The 23,409-nt window shown below is 45.0% G+C and overlaps 1 protein-coding gene across 2 annotated transcripts in view; it reads left to right on the forward strand.

Moving 5' to 3' along the window:
• The window catches only part of MAP1B (microtubule associated protein 1B), a 98,402-nt gene that overhangs the window by 51,646 nt on the left and 23,347 nt on the right, over window positions 1–23,409 (forward strand). Inside the window, exons 1-2 of one of the 2 annotated variants that reach the window (XM_045566106.1) lie at window positions 15,746–15,890; window positions 21,804–21,886. In XM_045566106.1, coding sequence (XP_045422062.1) covers window positions 15,746–15,890; window positions 21,804–21,886 — 228 coding nt within the window. Of the gene's footprint in view, window positions 1–15,745; window positions 15,891–21,803; window positions 21,887–23,409 lie in introns of those variants that run through there. The other variant, XM_045566105.1, reaches the window with a different exon arrangement.

Consider the following 23,409-nt stretch of genomic DNA (forward strand, 5'->3'; position numbering starts at 1 on the left):
ACAGGGAGCTGCAGTTACTGAGGACTCACGGTGGCACTCCTGACTTCCTCTGGCCTTCTCTCCTACCCGAGGGATTTCTGCTCCCCAGTCCACACTTAGGCTCTGTTGATGGTGTGCTGAAGAAACGGGTGTTGAAAGAACCAGAACTGACAGCCAGTTCAGGGGCCTTGTGACGGGCTAGTACTGAATTATCATTACCAGGGTGTGAAAAGGGCCTTCAAGTCCCAGAGAGCCGCGTAGCACAGCATGCACACAACGCACCCAGGCGGGGCCCTGCACCTGATGCTGCGTAGGATCTGACTTTCAGTGGTCAAGGATGAGACCTGCCACTTAGCAAAGGCCGTGTGACTGACAAGAAGAGTGTCTGAGGTGGGGAGAAAGGGAAGAACCCAAACAGCGGCAGAAGTATTTTTTTCTTGTGAAAGTCATTATCAATATGACAATTTAAAGACCTTTTCACTCCCTCTGAGATAGTTTCAAAGCGACTAACTTGAAAAATCTTTGAAGTAAATAAGGTCCATGGCCTGATTGGGAGGGCATCTTTTTTTTCCTCCCTCTTACTTCTTAGAGGAAAGATGAAAATAAAGTGGTGTTAAGAAAAAGGAAGACATCCTGAAAAACAAAATTAACAACAAACTCAAAAGGAAATAGCTTCTTATAAAGAGCTTATTACCTACTCTGTGGAGTTATGTGCATCACTTTACGGTTGTGCTTAGGAAATAAAAGAAGTATGAGGAGGTTCATGTAATTTTTGCTTCCTTGCTTAGATTCTACCCCTCAGTGGAGCCCAGGGTCTTTGCTGTTTACATGCAATGTGAGGGACCCAACATAGTAGAGACTTAGGAAATATTACACCATCATCATTAAAAAACACTTCCCCTTCCACGTTGGGTCCTATAAGTTTTATGAATGCATGTGGGTAGAATATTGATTACGGCACAGTGAACGTTGCTCAGGAGTGATCGTACCACCCCGCATGAAGCCTTCCAATGGCAGTGTTTGAGGATTTTCATTTCATCCCTCATTTAGAGTTTGCCACGAGGGGTCTCTGAAGACTGTGAAAGCAAAATATAGAGGAGCCTAAGGAGAGGAGACTTGCTGGAAATTCTGTATTAAGCATTCCCTGCCACTCTAAATGGTTTTGTAAATAAAGCAGTTGTGTTTTCTAGTCTATTTCTTTGCCAAAAGAAGGGAGGAGTATGACCAGCTCCAGGCCAACAGTTTTAGCCAAGTGGATGAGATTCCATCTTTTTGCCATCATTGACCCAAAGAGGTAACCTAAGAATTGAACTAAAACTGCTTCTCTTGCAGCCCGTCAGTGGCTTCCAATAAGGAATCTGAGCAATATCTAGATTAAGAATCAAAGATACCTTTTATGCCACTTGAGATGAGATCACTGACTAGAATCTTCCATGTGCTGTGTCACCAAGTGCAGATGGAAGAGGGAGGTGTAGGGATCACAGAGCTGTAAGGCACGAGGTCCTGCAGGAGCAACCTCAGCCTCTGCAGTGATTGCTTTGGGGAGGATGGGCTCCCGGGTACCCACACATTAATCCTGGCTGTGCCATTATCTTGCTGTGTGACTTTAGACAAGTCCCTTAGCCTTTCTGAACTTTAATATCTTTATGTATAAAACAGGGCTTTGAAATTGATCTATCCAAATTCACATTTCTGTATCCCTGAGTTACAGCTATAGGACTTCGAATTGGACTGCATCACTCCATCCTAGAGACCTGTTTCCCATGGCTCATCACTTCCCTGCTGGCTGGCACCTTGCCTCACTTTACCCGCCACCTTTTAGGTCCTATCTAGATGCCACGTGTATAGAAAGCCTTCCAAGCCCTCCACGCACCTCCATGGCTTTCTTCTGTCCTCCCTGCCAAAGCGTGTCTGTGCCAGAAGGCAGGGGCCATCTTGTTCTTTTTGGGAACCTCACCTGCAGTGCTGAGGGTCAGCTCTGTCAGTATTTGGTGGATTGAATTGCACACAATCACTGGGCCTCTCTGCCCAGTCGTTTGTTCTTGTTCCCATATTGGCCTCTGGATCCTTTCCATGGTTCTGTTACTCTTTCCTCTCCTGGCTGGAGGTCTTTTTCTTTCATTCTGGAAAACTATCTTTTTCCCCCCTATTTTTTAACTTGCAAAAGCCCCTTACAATTGTCTCATGTTACAAATCCTAGTGATAACTATGCTGATAGGTAATGTCCTTAATTTGATCCAAACCGTATTGTAGAACTTGATAGGAGGAGGACTTTTTCAAAGGAGTTGCTTCTTATGATGTAATTTCAAATGTGGTTATAAATCACTGAAGCTTAGAATTGAACGGGACCCCTGGAGAAGCCGTTAGGGAGGTCAACCCTCCACCCAGCCTTAGAACAATCTTGAGAATAAGGGTTCTCAAACCTGCCTGATGATCAGAATCATCATCCCGAGCTTTTTAATCACCCTGCCTCTAGCAATGCTGATTCAACTGGCCTAGATCAGACCCAGCAACGTGTAATTTTAACAAGCAGCCCATGTGCCTCTGAGGGTCAGCCAGAACCAGGGACCACCATTCTAGCACTGCTGCCAGTAGACCAGCAGCTCCTGGTTTCCCATCTGTCTCCACAGTGGGGGCTTTGCTGCCTCGTGAGATACCCAGCCCCACTTTTCCTCTAGTCTCTGGAAATGTGCCTTGACTCTAAAACACTTAAATTACCAGTTGATTGGATTTAAAACCCACATTTGTAGGTAAAATATAGTAATTTATTTAATGACTAGATTAAATCAGGTACCTATTTTTAACAACTTATTCTCAAGTATTTATGAATAAGTGGAATCATAGCTTATGTGGGATACAATTATACAACTGTTTAAAAATACACTGGACATTATCAGTTGTGTTTATTCTTTTGTAAAATGTCTTACTACAGAGTTCTTGAAGTTATGAACCAAAACAATCTCTAGTGGCAGAAAAAAGATCAGTTGTTGCTTTGGGGTAGGGCTGGAGGGATGGATTACAAAAAGGCAAGAGGAAATTTGGAGGAGGGTGGAAACGTTTGGTACATTGAATCTGGTGATAGTTCACAGATGTATACATATGTCAGACTGATTCAGTTGGAAATTTAAAAAAATACTATAACTTGTAGTCTGAATCGGTGTCTATTTCAATCTGCCTCATTTGCACAGACTCTTTTCAGCTATCCTACACTCATTTATTTAATCAATGTTACTGTACTCTTTTCAAAACCTCGAACTACAGTTTTGATTAGGAAGGCTTTCCCTCACAGCCATCTCCACTGATGAATAATAAATAAATGCCAAGCACCTCCTGTAAGACAGCACCAGATGCCATGGTGAAAGCTGACTTTGGACATCTGAGTGGGCCTCAGCCCCCAGCAGAGAGACACAGCATGGTGTTCATGACCACAGAGTGAGCACTGGGCTCCCTGTGGGACAGGGCATTCAGGGAAGACCCCCCAGAGAGGGGATGATGTCTCTCCAAGACCCGAAGGACAAGTAGGAAATAGCCAAGTACGCAGGAGGAGAATGAGTATTATCTAGACAAAGAGAACACCACAGGCAGAGACCCAAAAAGGCCGGATAGAACAGAGCATCTTTGGAAAAGTACAAGTGGTTTCCTGTGGTTTCCCATCTCACAGGGGTGAGATGAAGTTTAGAACGGGAAGGTGAACCATGTTAAGGAGCTTAGATCCATTTCGAAGGCACTCGGGACATCAGAAATGGATCTAAGGAGAGAGGCGGCATGATGATGTTGAGGAGCAGGACGAAGACAGTGGTAACGTGGAAACTTACGTCGTGCTAACACTTACCTACCACTGTCCTGTGATGCGCACACTACCTGATAACTCATTTACTCCTCGCAGCAACCCTGTGAGGTAGGCGCTATTATTCTTCTCATTTTACAGAGGAGGAGATGGAGTTGTTGAGAAGTTAAGTAACTTACCTGGAGGTAACATAGCCAGTAAGTGGTGTAGCTGGAATTTGAACCCCTGAAGTCTGGTTTCAGAGTCTGAGCTCTTAACCATATGGAAATTTGTAAATAAAAATTCTTCTGGCTGTAGTTTGTAGATGGATTGGACAAGTGCATGCCTGGAGACCAGGAGACCCAGCAGGAAGTGTTGTTTCACAATTCAGATAAGGAGTGATGATGATCTAGGCTAGGGCTGTGACAAGGGTGACATTGTTTGTGGTCTAAGAGTAACTTTTTTTTGTATCAGCTGTGGGTTAGAATCTTTGGGGCATCTTGAGTTGAAGAACATTGGTTTCTTCCTTGAAGGACACTAATTTGGCCACTCTGTGGGTTTCTTTTTATGGCTTGAAAGGGGCTGATGATGAGCCGGGTGGGAACCACTTCCTGGGTGACTCTGCCACCTCATCTCTTGCTGGGTACCAGCTCTCTTGTCTGAGCCATCGAGCTCATGCCCTGACAATATGGCAGTGAAGGACCATGGAAATCATGTTCAGGGTAGCTATGCCTCAATTCTCCCATCCAGTCAACAAGAGGATAGGGTGTAATGATCGTTAATTCACGTAACCATTTATCAAACAGGACTATATCACTACCCTAGATGAAAAAGCAGTGCCATATAACCGTAAACATGTATATTATATATAAGAATATGCATTGTTGTTAAAATGTTAAAAAGCTTATCAGTGTATCACCCCAATCTTGCATACTGCCAATAGAACACGCACCACATGTTGGGAGATATCATGATAGAACCTGCTGAGTGCCGTGATAGAGGAAGCTGCAAAGCCTGACTGGAGAACTGAGTGGACTGGGAGGGAGAAATCGTAGTAATAGCAAACGTTTCAGTACCTCTCATACCCCATTGTGTTGTACCCTCACATCAACCCTCAGAGGTGGTCATTATTATTATCCCCACTTAATAGGGCAGGGCTCAGAGTCACTTGCCCCAAATCACACAGCTGGCAAGAAGAGCACTTAAACCCAGGTCTTCTGGCTGCCAGTCCCGGGCCCTGAAATTTTAGACTGTAACATCCTAGCTATATGGTTTGGCAAATGTAGGAAAAACTGCATCATTTACAAGATGTATCCCGGCACTTTAAGCCTCAGAGAGTTTTCTCAACATTCATTGTCTCTTAGAGTAATGCTTCTGTGGTTTACACAGAGCCTCTCCAAGGAGCACTGGCTGCTTCGTGATCCACACAGGAGTCCAGGGAGGTAAGGGCAGTGTGTAGACCCCTTTCCAGCCTCAGAGGGGAGAGAGAATTGGCCACTGGAACCTTGGTGGAGAGGAGTGCTGCAGGATCTTACTACATCATGGGCACCTATATAAGAATGCATTTGATTTTGGCCGCCAAAATATTCCATGTTGTCTAGTTCTCCTTCTCCCTGCTGGTCCTTCTCCCTGCTGGACTAAGGCTCCTTGGTAACAGAGCAGTGTTCATTCCCTAGAAAGGTCAAAGCAGTCGCTCATGAGCACTTGGAGGCGTCCCCCTCATCCTCCCCGCCCTCCTGGCTCTGGGAGCTGACTCCCTTTAGCCCTTTTCTCATCTGCAGCCAGCAAGGGCTTGCGATAACGTGGGGCCTAGTGAATCCTCCCGTAGAAATCCAACAGTGGCATGACTTGTCTTTATGACTATTCTCTGATGATATATAAAGGGAAATGCAAGCCCCAGGCAGCAGTAGCTGGCTGGGTTCCAGAGTCAAAACTGAATTAAAAACTCATTAAGTAGTAGTTTGAGCCAGCGAGGCTGACTGGCTGCGCAGCGGCTGGGAAAGCTGACGGTGGAGGGAGGGCAGGGGCGGCATCTCCAGCTGACAGATGGCAGGCTGTGAGCAAGGCAGGGCAGTCCAGGAGTCAAAACGAAACGCGGCCCACTGTCTGTCGTGCAGACATGCTTGTGAGTGCACAAGTTTGGTGAGGCCACACAGTGTATGCTAATTGCTATATTTCCTTTTTTTTTTCCCCATGGGAAATGCTTGGTGTGAAAGCTCCAAAACCAAAGAGGTGACACAGAAATGCCAAAATGTAGACAATGCAGAAAAAAGAAGAAGAACAAAGAGAAACAGGGGATCCAAATTTACAGAATGGTTTAGCATTCTGCTAAATCAGCACCTTTCTGTTCCATGCGAGCCTTATGGGAAATAACTGAGCAGAAGGGTATGATTTCCTGTGTGTGTTGATTTTTACAGCATCTGTCCCACAGTTTGAAATTTGCTAATTGGATTTTTTAAAACCTAGAAGCAAAAATTCCACTCCCAAAGGCTAGAAAGTTAGCAAGTTAAGATTAAATTCCAGAGTAGTTATCATACCGTCTAGAAAATATTAACAAGAAAGTGTGAGCTGGTTCTCTCTCTGCTGCTTTTCTGGACAACACTTCCCAGTTGACCACAAGACTCAGGTATAAACTGGGGAGGGCCCACAATTGAGCCCACTTACATAATTATCCATTAATAAGGAAAGACTCATGCAGAATATATTTTATGTGTCAAGCCATGTACCTCTAGTGTTCCATTAGATACCCTTGGGAGACTGGCATTCTTTAAATCAAATAAAAACAGACCAAGATATTAAAAGAATGATTTGTCTAATGAAGCTATAGAGTACATAGACATTTCATATTGAAAGAAAATGGACCAGAGAAGAGAAAGACATTTTTTCTTTATCATTGGCATCAAGATCCCGAGAGTTGAAGTATTGGTAAGTGGAGTTTGCATCTTGGTACTCATAACCCTTAATTTTTTTTAATTAAAAAAAATAATGAAATTAATTCTTTAGAGCAATTTTGTAGACATGAAATAGGAAATTTTATAATGAATTTGATTAGATATGACAGAAAGGCGATGCAAATATTTTTCAGAACAGTATAAATAACACATTAAAGCAACAGCTTACATCCTTTAAGAATTGTGAGAAAACAGTGACTTCGAATCAGCCATTGGGCAGCTGACCCACAGAAAGCAAGCCAAGCACTGTCCTCTCGGCTCCTGTCCCCTTGGCCCCATGCTGCTCGGCCAAAGCCCAGAGTCAAGGAGGGCTCAGCTCCTGCCTTCTCAACCCTTAATTTTGGATCCTTGCATTTTCCAGATAGCTGAGTTTAAACTGAGCAGTAGTGCCTTCTACAACCTTAGTGTGCTCTGCCTCCCCTTCCAGCTTCTCCAGCGACAGCCTCTGCTCCAAAATAAATGAGGCGCTCAGCCTTGCTTTCTGGATACGAATCAGATGTTCTTTCTTTTGGTTATACTCTGGAGCTCTGGCAGAGCCTGATTTGGCCCATTTTTCTCTAGAGCTGGCTGACTTGTTGGCAGTTTTACAGGGTCAAAATACACTCCCAACTTACCCTATTTTATTTCTGAAAGAGCAAAGAAAATGTGTGGTAAGAATTTTGATTAGCATGCATATGGATAATTGCATATATTCCAATTGTATAAATATATAAAAAATACCTAATAGAGAATAATGCAAGATAGGAATGTAAAAGTGTTTTTATGCACGCTACCTTTCTTATGAGAACCTGGTACTTCTCATGGAAATTCAAATCTATAGATTTTTTTCAAGAGCAAGTTTTCCCAAAGTCCCCAGATGATTTTTCCTCCCTCCCTGAACTCATTCTAAACTGGAATTTCAGTCTTTCTTAAAAGAAGATAGAAGAGGATAGAATATACCTGACTACCTTGTCTGACTTGCTCTGCATCCTAGGTTTCATACCTGTTCCTCAGGAGAGCAACATCTGTTGGTTCAGAATACATTTATCAATGCCTTGAAAATGCCTGTTGGCCAGATTTGACTGCATCATGTCAGAAACAAATCTCTGTTTGTTCAGTAAACATTAATTAAATATATGGCCCAGAACTTAATTCCTTTTATTTCCTACATCACGTTTTCTTAAGTCTGTAGATATGTCCATTCAGCTACAGTCTTCCGCAGGGCAGTGCTATTCATCTTAAAATAAATAAAAACTAAATTGTTAGAATGGGCTCAGTGATTCATGCCTGTAATCCTAGCACTCTGGGAGGCTGAGGCGGGAGGATTGCTTGAGCTCAGGAGTTCAAGACCAGCCTGAGCAAGAGCGAGACCCCATCTCTACAAAAAAAAGAAATATTAGCCAGTGTGGTGGTGCATGCCTGTAATCCCAGCTACTTGGGAGGCTGAGACAGGAGGATCACTTGAGCCCAAGAGTTTGAGGTTGCAGTGAGCCATGATGATGCTACTGCACTCTAGCAAGACTCTGTCCAAAATAATAATAACAATAAAATAAATAAACAAAATTGTTAAAGTAAGAAATAAACCTTCACCAAAAAGTATGGTTTGGGGAAAAGCCATGGCACCCTATTGATAGTGACCTTGTGAAGACCTTATAGTTAAATATAAAATCATAATGAAACCTTTGTAATGTTGCCCAATCTTAGTTTCTTGAGGGATCTTAAGGGGTGGCTGAACAACCAGAGGTAAAACCCGATGCCCTTGTGAGAAAACCAAACAGACACAAACAACTCCTGACACTTCAGGGCATTTTTTGGCCCTAATCCACATGAAAAGAGCTAGGTAGTGTTTCCTTTTTAATTATTTATGTAAGGCATCGGGCTTTCTGCTAATGACGCCCAGGTGTATATTTCTCACATCCTGAAGGTAGATCACCTGATTTGCTCACTTCTAAAGGCTGCATTTCAGTGCACACTATTATGTTAAATCCCACTCCAAGATAGAATGGGTGTTTGTGTGTGTAACTATGGGTATCTACATTTTTAGTTGTCTTGTTTTGCAAAAGATCATCATCACCTGAATGCCTACAGGTGGAAGGCTTGGATCTAGGCTCTATGAGATTTACATCCAAATTGTCACCTTCATAGGACGTTCAAATGAGATACTGTACATAAAAGTATGTGAAAGCATTTTGTTAACTAAGATGAGTTAGTTGGAGGCAATAATTTATAAATATTCAAGTACTTCCTCTAATACCTCTATATCTAGTGATATAGAGACTGTTAGCCACTATCAGAATTAGGGGAAGAGACAATTCTGGGAATTGAGGTGGAGAGAGAGATATTCCCAAAGGAAATAAAACATGAGCTGGACATGTAAGGAATGGATTAGATTTAAGTAGGTATTACGTCTTATTTTATGGCATGGTAAATGGTTATCATCAAGCAACATCCTTTATTTAAAACCATCTGCAAGCAAACTATCCCGCTGGGGGGAAGAAAATTCAGTGACCAATTGGCATGAATGTCTGGTTTACTGAAAAATTTGATTGCTTTTAGTGGAAATTAAATTAACACATCAGCATTATGAATTACCAGTTTACTTTATGTAAGCTTTAATAGTATGGCTCATTTCAATTGAATGCTATTAAGTGAAATGAAAAAACTTGCTGGCTGACTTGAATGCTGAGGGCCTGCATCTTACTCACCAAAGTAAGATTCCTTGCAGGCCTGAATCAGCAGCAAGCTAGGTCCCATATCTCTTTTTCTGCTCTAAAAACAATGATATGCAGCAAGAAGGTCAACTCTGTATGATGTTCCTAAGAGACTATTGCATTAGTTCATGCAATGGTTCCCCTTTATCCTTTTAAGAAATATTTTACTGCCGAAACACAGGGTTTGGATTTGGTTGAGGGAGGAGAGGTTAGTTGGAGAAAGTTCTTCTATTAAATTTTTCCTGCTTCTGCGCTCATGAGAGGAGCTGGAACTAGCCTATGCACAGGAGCTCAATATCCTCTGTGGCAGAACCTCTGAAGATGTGATTAGAGTAGTTAACCTGACAAAACCTTATTGCATGGTCCTGTTTAATGTTTAGTAAATAGGACCGAATATCTACCCAAGGCTTTATGTTCCTGTAGCTTATTAAGTCTTCAAAAATGGTACCCTTCTCCTGCTGCTGTCTACTAGGACAACATGCAGAGACTAGAAGAGGATTAAGTGGAAGTTGGAGGGGAGGACAGGGATACTTCCTTCTTCCCTGCTTAGAATTAAAAAAAGGAGTACAGTTAGGAGGAAAACATGTGAGCAAATGTGATGGTTTTTCTGGGGCTATTTGTGAGCAAAGGATGGAGCCTGCCCATGCCATAGAGATCTTGAAAGACCATCCGTGGGCCAAAGGTCTAAAGAAAATGTATTTAAAAATGGAAGGAGCATGCTTGGGATTCAATGGAAGTCAGCTGAGAGAAGTTGAGAACCAAACTCTCAGTGAGATATCACTTTGGTTTCCCAGACAGGGCGTGTAACTGAGGGCAGAGAGCAGGAAAGAAACGAGGAACCAGGGCTGTGCTGAGAGTTACCCTTCAGCCCTGGGAGAGGGAAGACCCAAGGTCAGTAAGCACTGGGTGTACTTTTCCGGGAAGCCAAGCTTCCAGCCATGAACAATACCTGCACAGTGTAACATGGAAACACACAGGTGCTGATTCACTGAGCGTGTACGAATTAGCCATCTCCACCTCCCTTTGAAATGAGGCAGTGTATAAATAAACACAGTTCCAACAGACAGCAAAAACCACCGGTCTCTTGGGGTGGGCTAAGGCTTTATGTCAAATGCTTTAAAGATGTGACCAGGTTTATTTGTACCGGCTGGAGCCGGGACCTGAGTATCCACCTGTAGGGCACTGTTGCAGATGGTGGCGGCCGAGGCACCACTTCAGCCAGGACCAGATCTCAGGTCTCTTGGGCCTCATCTTTTTAGGTCAGGATCTCAACCTTAAGAAGTCCCTTCCTGGCAGATCACCAAGCTGGTGGCTGTGCCCCAGCTCCTGCCGGCAGTATTGCCCCCTCGGGAATTTACTGGGGAAAAAATCAACTTACATTATTTTTCCCTGGCCCAGGGCTAACAGCTTGCCCAGGGATGGCAATTATTAGACTCTAGGTTTAATACGTGTTATGTCAGCCACTTGCTTTTTTTTTTTTTTTTTTTTTTCTTTTTCTGTTTCCTTTTCAATAGCCAAGAACCAAAAAAAGCTAATTTGGCTTTTGTTTTCAAGGCAGCTGGCTTTGAGGGGGAATAATAGTGTGATGATTTGGTCCCGATAGTAACAGATGAGGGTGAAAGGGCAACTGTTTCCCTGGATTTGATCAATGGCAGGAATTTGATGGCAAATTAAATGTCGAATAAACCTGTCAAATGATTCCAAGAATCAATATTTACTGGAAAAAGTTTTTTGAGCCTTTAATGATCACATTTGCTCCCAAGGGAAATAATTCTAGCTGTATGTTCAGACATTAGGATTGTAATGCATAAAAACAATGTGAGGATGATTTTAAATGAGGTCACTTATTATGTTGTTATTGATAATGGAGTATTCATCATCTATACTGTCTTGTTTCTCAAAGAAGGGACCACAGAGCCATTGGGATCACCTGAGAGATTGCAGACTTGGGGAATCCCAGGCCCCGCCTGCTGCCTCCTGAACCAGAATGTCTGTGGGTGGCCATGCAAATCTGCATTTTATTGCACTCCTCAGGGGACTGTGGGGCAAATACAATTCTGAGAACTGTCAGCCTACAGTCTTTCTCCTCCACCAGGCCTATGTGTCCCAGGCGCCTGACAGAAATAAAGCCATGCCTGGAGGCTGGGTAATGTATCATAACAGTATATATGGAGGTCAATCCAAGATTGTTTTGGATTGAATTTGAAAACCAGGTATGAGTTATTACTGGATTACTTAATGTCTTTGAAATATTCTGCCTCGACTCTGCTCTATGCAGAGGTGATTTTAGGTTTGTCAATCTGAAGAGCACTTCAGAGGGGGAAGGGCAGAGAGAAGGCCGTGGCTCCATTATTACTTCTCTTGTGCTTTTTCTCCATTGCTGTCCCTGACTCTCTCCGGCCTTTGTCCACCCTTTAAATAATGGCATTTCCCAAGACTGATCTCAGAAGGAGGCCCTTCCTGTGTTCTCTGAGAGCATCAACTGAAAATATATGGGTGCCTCCCAGATCTGTGCATCTGGTCCACCCTATCACCCAAGCACCAGATCTACATCCCTGCGTGTTTAGTGGACAGAGCCATCTGGATGCCCCACAGGGACCTCAAACTCAGCATGTCCCAAACCAAACTCACCATCACCTGTCTACCTTCCTCCCTTTAAGATTGCTTATCAGTTTAAGAGCCTGGGCTCTGGAGTCTGACCACTTGGTCTCCATCCCAGCTCCACTACTAACTAATGAGACTGCTGGGCTGTTGCCCACTGCCCAAAGCCTCCTTTTCCTCATCTGTGCAATAGGAATAGTGCCTTCCTCATGGGTTAATGTGCAGAGTAAGATAACAGACATAAAGAATTTAGGTCAGTGCGTGACCCAGGGCAGGCATTCAGGATACCTTAGCCATTTTTATTATTCATTCCTTTATCAAATGTCAACTGAGGGCCTGCTCTGTGAGACACTGCTTCTGACCTAATGATTCCTGAATTAGAAACTGTCAAAATGCCAAGTCTCCCCATTAAGCTGTACCCCTTCAGGATAGGAGTAGCATCTCATTCATGTTTTAATCTCAATGCTCAGTTTATGACTGTAGCACTAACTTGCCTGATTTAAACTCTAGAAAACCGTGTCCTCTATAGGTAATTCACATTGCCTTAACACATAAGGAATACAAAGGCAGGAGAAGACCGTTACGATTTTTAAAAACTTCTCTGACACCTACTCTAGTCTCAAGAAAGTGAGGTTTAATTGTTGAACCATGTGAAAGGGACATTTTTGAGATAAAAAATAGCAGATATAGGTAATCTCATGTTTTACCCTAATAACTTGGCAGGGTACTTGTACTTGGCACATGGCAGGCGTTCCTCAAAACAAAAATAATTCCCAAATCAGTCACCCAAATGCTGGGATTAATCTATAACATTCTAAGGAAAATGTGTCTCAGATAAATCTTGTTTTAAAAAAGTAAGGATTTGGGCCTTGTAAACTCTTAAAACAATCTGAGAAGCACTGAGGGGCAGTGAAAAGAGTGAGATCAGCTGGACAAGACAGCTAACTCTTATTAAACCACCTGTCCCCATTAGCTTCAATTTCCTCATCTGTAAAATGGGAAGAGTTACAAGCATTGATCATTGTGATGCGCATAAGAGTTATCATGCAAATAAAAAATTTTATAAACCATGAAGTGCATCACAAAGAAGAGGTAGTGTTAGTATTCTTGCACCCACTCCCAAATAGAACTGGCCACAATATGCACTTGGCCGCCCTACAGATACAACAGTCGGTGGCCAGTGACGGGCCAGTGCTCATCTCTGACGCTCATCTTTCTCTTCTTTAAAATGGGGGGGGGGATGAAATTGTCACCTGCGCTCCTTCGGGTCCTCCCATTCTGTGAGTTGAGTAAATTCTGATTTCTCACACCATGAAAGTGGAAGTGACAGGTCCTCCTAGGCTCATGGGGAGGATCTTTCCTTCTTGGCTTCTGGACTTGTCACATCTTAAAAGCAAAGGAAGGGACTCCTTTCTTGTGCTCGAGGAGCATGAGCATTTTCCTTTGTCTGCAGTAGCTTTTGGTTAGAGAACAGAAGCTCGCAGATCCCACCTCGTCTCAGCCCCGAGGAAGCCGGTCAGAGCCGTGGAAGCTGTCATTAAGGCTTACACGGGTGGACACAGAGGAGAGCGCTCTGTAAATGGTGAAGCAGGAGACAGCTGTTCATTTCTGCTTTTAATGAAACCTGGAGTTGGCTCCCCTGACAGCTTACTGCCTCGCCCTTCACTCAGCCTGCGTGTGTGTGTGTGTGTGTGTGTGTGTGTGTGTGTGTGTAGGGGGGTGTGTGTGTGTGTGTGTGTGTGTAGGGGTGTGTGTGTGTGTGTGTGTGTGTGTGTGTAGGGGTGTGTGTGTGTGTGTGTGTAGGGGTGTGTGTGTGTGTGTGTGTAGGGGTGTGCGTGTGTGTGTGTGTGTGTAGGGGTGTGTGTGTGTGTGTGTGTGTGTAGGTGTGTGTGTGTGTGTGTGTGTGTAGGGGTGTGTGTGTGTGTGTGTGTGTGTGTAGGGGTGTGTGTGTGTGTGTGTGTGTGTGTGTAGGGGTGTGTGTGTGTGTATGTGTGTGTAGGGGTGTGTGTGTGTGTGTAGGGGTGTGTGTGTGTGTGTGTGTGTGTAGGGGTGTGTGTGTGTGTGTGTGTGTGTGTGTGTGTGTGTAGGTGTACCTTCTGTGCGTTGTTGAAGATGTGACCTTCAGGCTATCTCATCAACCTCAGTTTCTGCCAACTTTGGGCATGGCCAGTTCTCCTTAGATGTCTCCAGGGAGCCAGAGTTTCACCAACACCATCTATGATATTTATTTCTCCTTCTTTCAGCCAGAAGATAAGATAAAAAGAAAAAAAAAAAGCAAACTCCTTTCTTCCACTCTCTTTCACTTCTAACCCCTGACAGCCTGGATTCTCATCCCTTTGCCTTGAAGCTTTCAAAAAGGGAGACGAGAAAAAGGAAAAGGAGAACTTAAGAGAATGAGACTGGGCAGGAGAATGTAGAGTATTTAGAAAGCGATTTAGAAAGTGGGTAAAGTGAGAACCCTGCCAAAGGAGTTGGACCTCTTGTCTCCTGGCGTCCTATTCCCCAACAAGCCCTGCATCTAGTGTGTACGTGGGGCTGTCAGATGCACGAGGAGGCTCCCTTTGCCACCAGGAGCAGGGTCTGTGAGCCGGCAACCTGAAGGCTCGGTTTGCAACTGCCTACCATGAACAGTTTAGAACAAGGAAAGAACCTCGGAAGTTTGTGGGGGTTGTTTTTTTTTTTTCTCCAGGCATCTAAAGGTCAGGGAAAGTAAAGCACAAGATGGCAGAGCACCAAGGGAAGGAGGGGGTGGGAGGACAAGCTGACCCATGGAAAACAAACCGAAACCAATGGCAGCAAAAAAGAAAAGGGATTAACAGCAACAGGGTCCAGGAAATGTAGAGAAAATTAGGTTTAGTTTCAAATTATAGAATAACTAAATTCTCTGTAACACAAAAAGATATCCAAGGTAAGGAAAAAAGTGTTGTCTAACTCCCAAGCAATAATCAACTTATTTAAATGTAAAAACATTATTTACAAAGTCTCTTGAACTTGTTCACAATGTAATTTGAGTTTTTTATTCTCTTAAGAAAACCGTTAAAAATTTGGAGAGCCATGGATTTAGGAACATGCATCAGGGATGAAACAGATGCAGAAACAAAAATTCATTTCCAACAGAAAAGAAATGCTGTTTTCGGGAATATCAGGGGAGACGTGGGAGGGAATTTGGCTGATTGCTCAGCAGAAACCAAGAAGGCACCGGCCTTGGGTGCGTGTGGGAGGCCGGCGTGCCCGGCCACGCGCAAGAGCAATTCAGCGGGGACTGGCTGCCCGGCAGCTGACCCAGGCTGCACGCTGGCCTCTTACAAAGCGGGATCTTGGCATCGCAACATGAAAATCTTTATTTTGGATGGGAGCGGATAAGGGAAAGGGGAGAAAGGAATAGTGTCACAGCACTGAGGTCGGCCCTGTGTGGTCTCGTGGAGCATGACAGGGGTCCCAGCTCTGCTCTTCTACAGTCTCCAAGGTCTTGAGCAAGTCAGTAGACCTCAGATCTTTGGTCCATGACGAGAGGAGGATAATATTAGCTCCCACCACTTCACAGGAATGTTGCAAGGCTTAAACAAGGCACTATCTAAAGGACAGAATGCTCTGAAAGCCCGAAAGCACTCTACACATGTAAGGTTTTATTGCTGTGTTCTTTGATGGACTCTCTCATGATCAAAGGATTAAACGCTGTCACTGACCTCTTCTATGTACCAGGTTATTTTCTGATCCAAGCAGGGTGGCACCTAGCACATAGATGTTCCAGCGTGTGCATGACCTTAAAACCAGTGTGCGTGTTGGATTATGCTTTTCTATCTACCCGTGTTCCCCGTTGGCTCCAGGACACCCAACCTAGAAAAAGTTCTTTTCCAAGCCTCAGGCTGAGAGCCGCAAGAGCAGAGAGATGTGACAAGATGAGTGAGTTGACTGGAGGAGTTAATTTGATGTGTGAGGGCCCCTGAGAAATCAAACTCCCTCCAGGGTGAGGAGTTGCACTTCCCAGAGAGGGATTCAGAGCAATTTCCTGGTAACGGTTGGCTTTCCGTTTTCTGTGCCGGAGCTGTTGGTCTTTGGGGATCCGTGGAGTCAGAACCAAGACTACCAGCACTTTGTTTTCTAAGAGCGCCTCAATGGCAGGGGTGGGGGCCTTAGTTGTCTGGCTGTGCCTGGTGATAATGGTGTCCCTGGGGCTGAGGTGATTTCTTGCTCCAGGGGAACAAGAGGGGGGCTGCTGTTAGGCCAGGTTGCCTCAGCCCTTCTCCCGGACCCCTCCCTGGAGCCCCAGCTTCCTCACTTGTGGGGAAGGGAGCTCAGGAGATACCTTCCCGCCAGGCTGGGCTGGGCCCCAGCATTCGCTCAGAGGGGACTACTGTGAGGGAATCTGGAAGAGAAGATTCAGTAGACAACTTTGCCGATTCAAGAGTCTCCCCTCCCTCCACAGCAGCTCGCCCTCTCTTCAGCGTGACCACACGCTGGCTCTGCATGCGATGTGGGGTCCTGCAGAAAGGAGGCCAGAAATGCTTTCAGACAAAAAGCTGCTATTAAAAGCTGCTGGGAAAACTGTTGGTAATGTTTAGTTCCTGTACCAAGTACCTTTCATTTCTTGTTCTTAGCAGGCTGAATTTTAGCTTGGGGAGTGTTTTTTTGCACATGGGGCTAGAGGTTAGAGGTGTCCTTTCAAAAAACCCACTTTGGTGAAGAGGTTGAGTTGAAGAACTCTAATTGCTCTCATTTTCCCTCTTCCTCCCTCCCTCCCTCCCTCTGTCCTTCTTTCCTTCTGATGGAATCAGACCTTAAAATCAAGACATTTTGCGCTGTGGCCTTCTGTTGATCTATCAAATCTTACTTTTAGCTAAATAATCCCTGTCCTTATCTCATGCATTTCCAACTCTAGAATCTTCACACTGGAAGTTTTTGTAGTGTTGAATCACAGTATTAAATATATTTTCTAAGAAGACCTAGGCAAGAGGTTGGAAGAAGTTGGTGGGTGAAAACATGTAGCAGCAAGAGCAGGGGGCAGAGACGGGGTGAGGGGGCTTCTCTCCTGGCTGCAGCCTCTGCCCCAGCCCTAACTCTTGGTCCTGGTTACCAGTGATTTCAGAACTCTCCTCATCTTCTCCTTTTCACACTAAATAGAAACAGGAGGCTTTCTTTTATTCTACAATTACCATTTCTATTTTCTTCTGAAACCAAGGAGAAGCCCATGTGTGTGTGTGTGTGTGTGTGTATGTGTGTGTTTATAGGAATCTAAAATTCTGTGTAGAAGAGACCCCACATGCATCCTAGAATTTATGTAGGTAGAAAATAACATTTTGCTTTAAGAGATTTCAGAATCACCTGGGTTTAGTAAAACATAAACCACTAAAACAGCTCAACTTCATAAAACATATAGATTCAGTTAATCTGTCAGATTTTCAAAACGGAAGAAAGAAATCCCAGCAATAACTGAAACATACGGGCTTCCTTTTGCGTTCGGAACACAGCTTTGGGTGAGCACAAACAAAAGTCTCATTGTCTGCAAGGCCCCTGCTGCTTCCAGGGTCCCCAGACCGTCCTCTTTTGATTCTGAGGTGGAGCAGACCCCTTTTTGTCCCACAACAGTCTTCTCCGCTGCCCCCGGCCCCCACCCGGGTCGGCCTTCGCATTCACCCTGGGCTTTGTGGGGCAGCCCTCAAAGACTGTTTCTTATGGAGGCAAGAGGTGACACAATCATCCATCCAGCCCCCACTCTTGCTTCCCTCCGACCGAAGCTGGGGGAGGTTAACTATTGTTCACGGGCTGCCTCACGGTGTCCCTGTGAGGTGTGGAGGGGAGACTGCAGACCGCAGTGGTGGGGAGAGAGGCTGGGACCGGGTTGCCATTCTTCCCTGGGAACTTCTTTTCTGCAGCAACTGAATGAGACCTTTACAGGCGAGGGTGGTGGCCTCTCCTTCAGAATGGTTGGCCCGTTTCCCAGTGTGAAACATTCCCCAAATATGCAACTGTGCGAGCATCCCAGCAGAGAGCCGCCTGCCTGCCCCCTCGGGGATGCCGGGGCTGAGGCCCGGGCTTGGCCAGATGCTGGGGTGGCCCGGCCCCTGGTTACGTCGTCCGGGGGAAGAATCTGGCCAACAGTCCTGCCGTGACAAGAGTTAGAAGCTCCTCTCTCTCTCTCTCTCTCTCTCTCTCTCTCTCTCTCTCTCTCTCTCGCTTTAAATCCCTTCCTTCATTCAAATCCAATCCTATAAAAAGGCTTTTGTTGAAGGAGCAGCCATGGCATCTTGGTGCGTGTCTGCGCCATTCCTCCCAGCATTTCCAAAGATGGACAAAAAGAACATCGTTAGTTGAGTTCCTGGACAAATTGGTCTGAAAATTGATTTGGGAGGAGTAGAGGTAAACAGCAGCTGTCACATGGCATTTGTTTTGTTTGCAAGTGATAAAGCCAAAGAGGAAAGGAACTCCTGGCGGATGGTAAGAAGCCCCTGCCAGGGAGCGCCTGGGTAGCAGGCCACCTTGCCGTGTCTGGGGCGGGGCAGGACGCGTGGGCAGGGGGTGGGCTGTGCAGGGCTGCTGTTGCCTGGAGGTGCATGTTGAAGGGTGCAGTTGGCAGGGCTGGGGGCATCGTGTAGGAGCACTTAGGAAAGAAAGGGGCTCTGATTTCATTACCATCTCTTGGGGAGGGGGCCACTTCTGTGTACCTTGCTCAACTCTGCGTCTGTGGCTTCCCACAGAATATAGTCAGGATAGTAGCCATACCTGGACGTTGTGCTGCCTGACGCTTTGGGTGCTCACATCAAAAGTATGACCAAGGCAATGACTATTCACTTCTTGGTCTTACGCTTTTGCTTAATTTTGCCTCAACTTAGTGCCTTTGAAGTTCCTGAACTCTTTGTTTCAAGGAGGACACTGATGGAAAGATCTAGAAAGAGGTCCTTATGGTTTTATGTGTTTTGCTGATTTTCATTTTATCATTTGATTTTCTTTTGCTTTAGCTTTAAATGCACATTGTTGTCAAAAACAACCAAAAAGCCAAAAGCAAGCCAGGCGAGGTGGCTCACACCTGTAATCCTAGCACTTTGGGAGGCTGAGGGGGGAGGATTGCTTGAGGCCAGGAGTTCTAGACCAGCCTGAGCAACAATGAGACCCCATCTCTACCAAAAATAGAAAAATTAGCCGGGTGTGGTGGTACACGCCTATAGTCCCAACTACTCAGGAGGCTGAGGCAGGAGGATCGCTTGAGCCCAGGAGTGGGGGTTGCAGTGAGCTATGATGACGCCACTGCACTCTAGTCCAGGAGACAGAGGGATACCCTGTCTCAAAAACAAACAAACCAAAAAACCCAAAACGCAATGTCCAACAAATTAAAATATTTAGCATTTATAACAAAGGAACTTTCTTTCCTGTGGCTTATTTTTCTTAAACCTCAGTTCTTTGCCTGCTTAGACTGTGTGACATTGTTCTGTTTCTTCATTTTTAAGTGTTTGAAATAAGATGTCACACACTTTCTTTTAATTTTACCTTCTTTTTTTGTGGGTATTCTGCTACCCTAGCCTTTTTTTGGCCACTATTCTTCTAATGCTTTCTGGCTTCTTGCTTCTTTAAGCACATTTCTGGTTTTATTCCTTTGGACTTTTCCTTGGCATGTAATGTCTGTGCCTCGTCTATTTTCCCAAATCCTAGTTCCGGTAACTAGCACCCCCCATGGAGCAGTGCAGTGGAGGCTCTAGAGCCGGGCGACCTGGGTCCAAATCCTGGCTCCACCACTTACTAGTCATGTGACCCTGAGCTAATTAATTCTCTTCTATAGACTCATTGTCCCCAGTGGGAAAATCGTAGTACCTGTGTCACAGAGCTCTTCTAGGGATAAAGGAAGTCATGTATGTGAAGTTTTAGAGCAGTGCCTGATACCATAATTAGCCTGGGCTTCTTTTATATGCAATGTGGGGCTTATTGATAAATATGAGCTGTTAGGAAGAGTGAGATGGTGGAGGAGAATGGGCTTGATAATGGCCATGGTGGTAAGTTTCTCAACACGGTGCCGTTTCTGTCGTACTTCTGGTCCTTGATGACAGAAAGGAAAAAAAACCCTAGCTAAGCTGTGTGCTCTGGATTGCTTTCTTTTTTAATTTTCTAACTGCTTTATTGAGATATAATTTGCATATGATACAATTCACTCATTTAAAGTGTACCAGTAAATGTTTTTGATATATTATCTTATTTTTTAAAGTTGTGATTATATATTAATATATATAAAAAACATAACATTTGCCAATTTAACTATTTTTAAATATACAATTCAGTGTCATTAATTGCATTCACAAGGTTGTACAACCATCAACTCTATTTTAAAAACATCATCATCACCCCAAACAGAAACTGTACCCATTAAGCAATAACTCCCCAGTCCCCCTCCTTTACTCCCATAACCTCTAACCCACTCTGAGTCTATGAATTTGCCTATTCTAGATATTTCATATAAGTATAATCATATCATATTTATCCTTTTGTGTCTGACTTATTTCATTCAGCATAATATTTTCCAGGTCCTTCCATTAGGTTGTGGCATTATCAGAGCTTCACTCTGTTTTATGGCTGAGTAATATACCACTGTATGGATATACCACATTTTACCTAATCACACACGGGGGCATTTGGGTTGTCTCGCTTTTTGGCTGTTGTGAATAATGCTGCAGGTAACATTGACATACTAGTATCGGCTCAAGCTCCTGCTTTCAGTTCCACCTAGGAGTGGAATTGCTGGGTCCTACCATCATTCTATTTTAGCTTTTTGAAGAAGTGCCGACCTATTTTCCTGGAAAACAGTTGCTTTTGGTTATTCTCTCTGCACTTGTATTTCTCTCCGTTGGTGTCCGTCTCCCTCAGACTCTGTTTTGTTTCCTCCTGTCGCCTGAGTGTCACTGTACTTCCAAGCGGCAGACATGTTGTGGTTTACCCTTCCAACCACGTGTCTCCCTCCCACTTTTCTGAGGGAACACCCCTCTTCTCTGTCCCTTGGCAGCTGGCAGAGCATGTGTCACCAGCTCTGGCCACACATCTGCCTGATGAATTTCATCTCATTGTCCAGGGAGGGAGAGTCTGGTAGAAGGTGGTCCTAGGCCTCAGTCCAGTTGGGCTGGACTGGCCTGGGATCTGCAAGGTGTGGGAAGTCGGGGCCGTGGCGCCAGGCCCTGCGGGGTCTCAGCCCTCCCCAGACCGGCCCCTCATCCCACACAACACCTTGCTGTGCTCTCCATCTACTGTGCTTGTTTTTAGGGGCAAATTTGGCCACCCCATCCTGCAGGAGGGTTGTTCTCCACTTCATTTCCTCACAGTTTCTCCAGTTTTCAATGAGCAAGCGAATTACTTAATGAATACTCCAGCAGACTGCAGCCTGCCTCAGACAGCCATTCTGGTTGTTGGGCTAATTGTTAGCTGGGGTTTCTGGATGTCATTCACTTCACAATAAGGCTCCTAATTAATCTCAGCACAGTTCTCACCAGAAGAAAGGCTGATACGGAGAAACATCCCCAATTACCATGAGAAAGGAAATGTCAAGAGCCCGGCTGAGTTTTCCTGGCACCCACCCTTGTCTCAGATGAAAACCGCCATTGCGGCGCGGAGGCTGCCGGGAGCCGAGCAGCCCGGCCCACACATACCCAGCTGGGGGGAACCTGGCGGAGTCCGCACCCTCCTGTTCAGTGGCACCAGTTGTGCTTCCCAAGATGGTGTAGAGAATCCCAGTGCCACAGCGTTGGGGGCGGAAATTCTTCTGCGACCCTACAAGCAGGCAGGGCAGATTTCATCTGGAAAAGCTGAAGGTCTCCTCTTTTGTGTGTGTTTTTGTGCCTGCAGGACAAAAGATCCTTCATCACCGAAGTGACGTTTTAGAAACAGTCGTCCTGATCAACCCTTCCGATGAAGCAGTCAGCACTGAGGTGAGCGTTTGGCTCTGCACAGCCTGGGGCAGGGCCTCGCATGCTGGACAGAGACCCAGCTGGTCAGAGGGGCTGGGCAGGCGGGCAGGAGACGGACTCAGGAGACAGAGGTCCTGGGTCCGGGGATCTCCCTTAACTCCCAGTCAGTGGCTGGTTCTCGGCATCGGTACCACCCCAGGCTGCCCCTCCCGGTAAGGACAATGTGGAAGATGCTAGCTGGGACTGTAATGTTTTGTCAAGGTAAGGGGATATAGAATTTGGGGTACATATGGGGCAGTGTTGCTGGGATGGAGTCTGGTGGGGATATAGCAGGGGAAGTAGACTGCAAGCCCTCAGGACAGACACCCAGGACAGACTCAGAGAAGAATGCCATCTCAGATGCGAGCCCCATTCAGAGCTATCCCGCATACCCTTGAAAGGCAGGACAGCATAGTGGTCAGGAGCGTGGACTGACACCAGACTGCGTAGGTCCACAATCCCACGTCTGCCACTTACTAGCTGGTGGCCTCGAGCAAGTTATTCACTGTCTTTGTCTTAGTTTGCACCTCTGTGCAAGTATGAATACCATTATTAATACCATATGAAATTGTTGCTACAGAGAGTAACTATGTATTTCAGAGCCCACTGCGACATAAAAAACTTGGCTGAAGCCGAGAATGCCTGATCACCCAGGCCAGAGGAATTGCTATAGCTCCATTTTACACTTCCTTTATTATAGCTGAGCACTTCTGAGATTGAGTTGCCTCTTGGACTTTAAGTAGCCAAAGTCCCTGGGAGCCTCCATTATCTGTAGCATCTCTTCTACCCCCACTTTGAGCATGTCTGTGCCTGCATCCTGTTTTTGTAAATTGATATATAATTCACATACCATAAAATCCATTAAAGTGTACACTTCAGTGGTTTTTAGTATATTTACAAAATTGTGCAACTATCTAATTCCAGAACATGTTCATTACCCACTAAAAACCCTGAAACCGTTAGCAGTCACTCCCCACTCCTCCTTCTGCCAACCACTAATCTACTTTTCTGTCTGTAGATTTGCTTATTCTGGACATTTCATATAAATGGAATCATACAATATGTGGCCTTTTGTGTCTGGCATATTTTACTTAGCATAATGTTGTCAAGGTTCATCCATGTTGTAGCATGTAACAGTACTGCACTGCTTTTCGTGGCTGGGTAATGCTAGACCACATTTGTGTGTCCATTCCTCACTTGATGACCACTTGTGTTGCTTCCGCTTTTTGGCGTAACCTGTTCTGACCCAGGCCTGCCTGCTTCAGGTCTGCAGGACCTCTTTGGCCATCTGTTAAGGTGCCAGTTGAGGAAAGAGATGGGATGGATAGCAGTCCCTCTGTGACTAACAGAATCAGGAAGTAATTACGACATGAAAAACGCTGGAGAATTAATAAATGTCCAGACAGACTGCCTGGAACAGCTGTGAGAAATGAAAAGGGAAAAATAAGGAAATTTTTTGTAAGGAATCCAGGCTCACCTGTGGATCAGATGGGGCTGAAACAATT

This window comes from Lemur catta, chromosome 12 (assembly GCF_020740605.2).
Source record: "Lemur catta isolate mLemCat1 chromosome 12, mLemCat1.pri, whole genome shotgun sequence".
NCBI lineage: Eukaryota > Metazoa > Chordata > Mammalia > Primates > Lemuridae > Lemur > Lemur catta.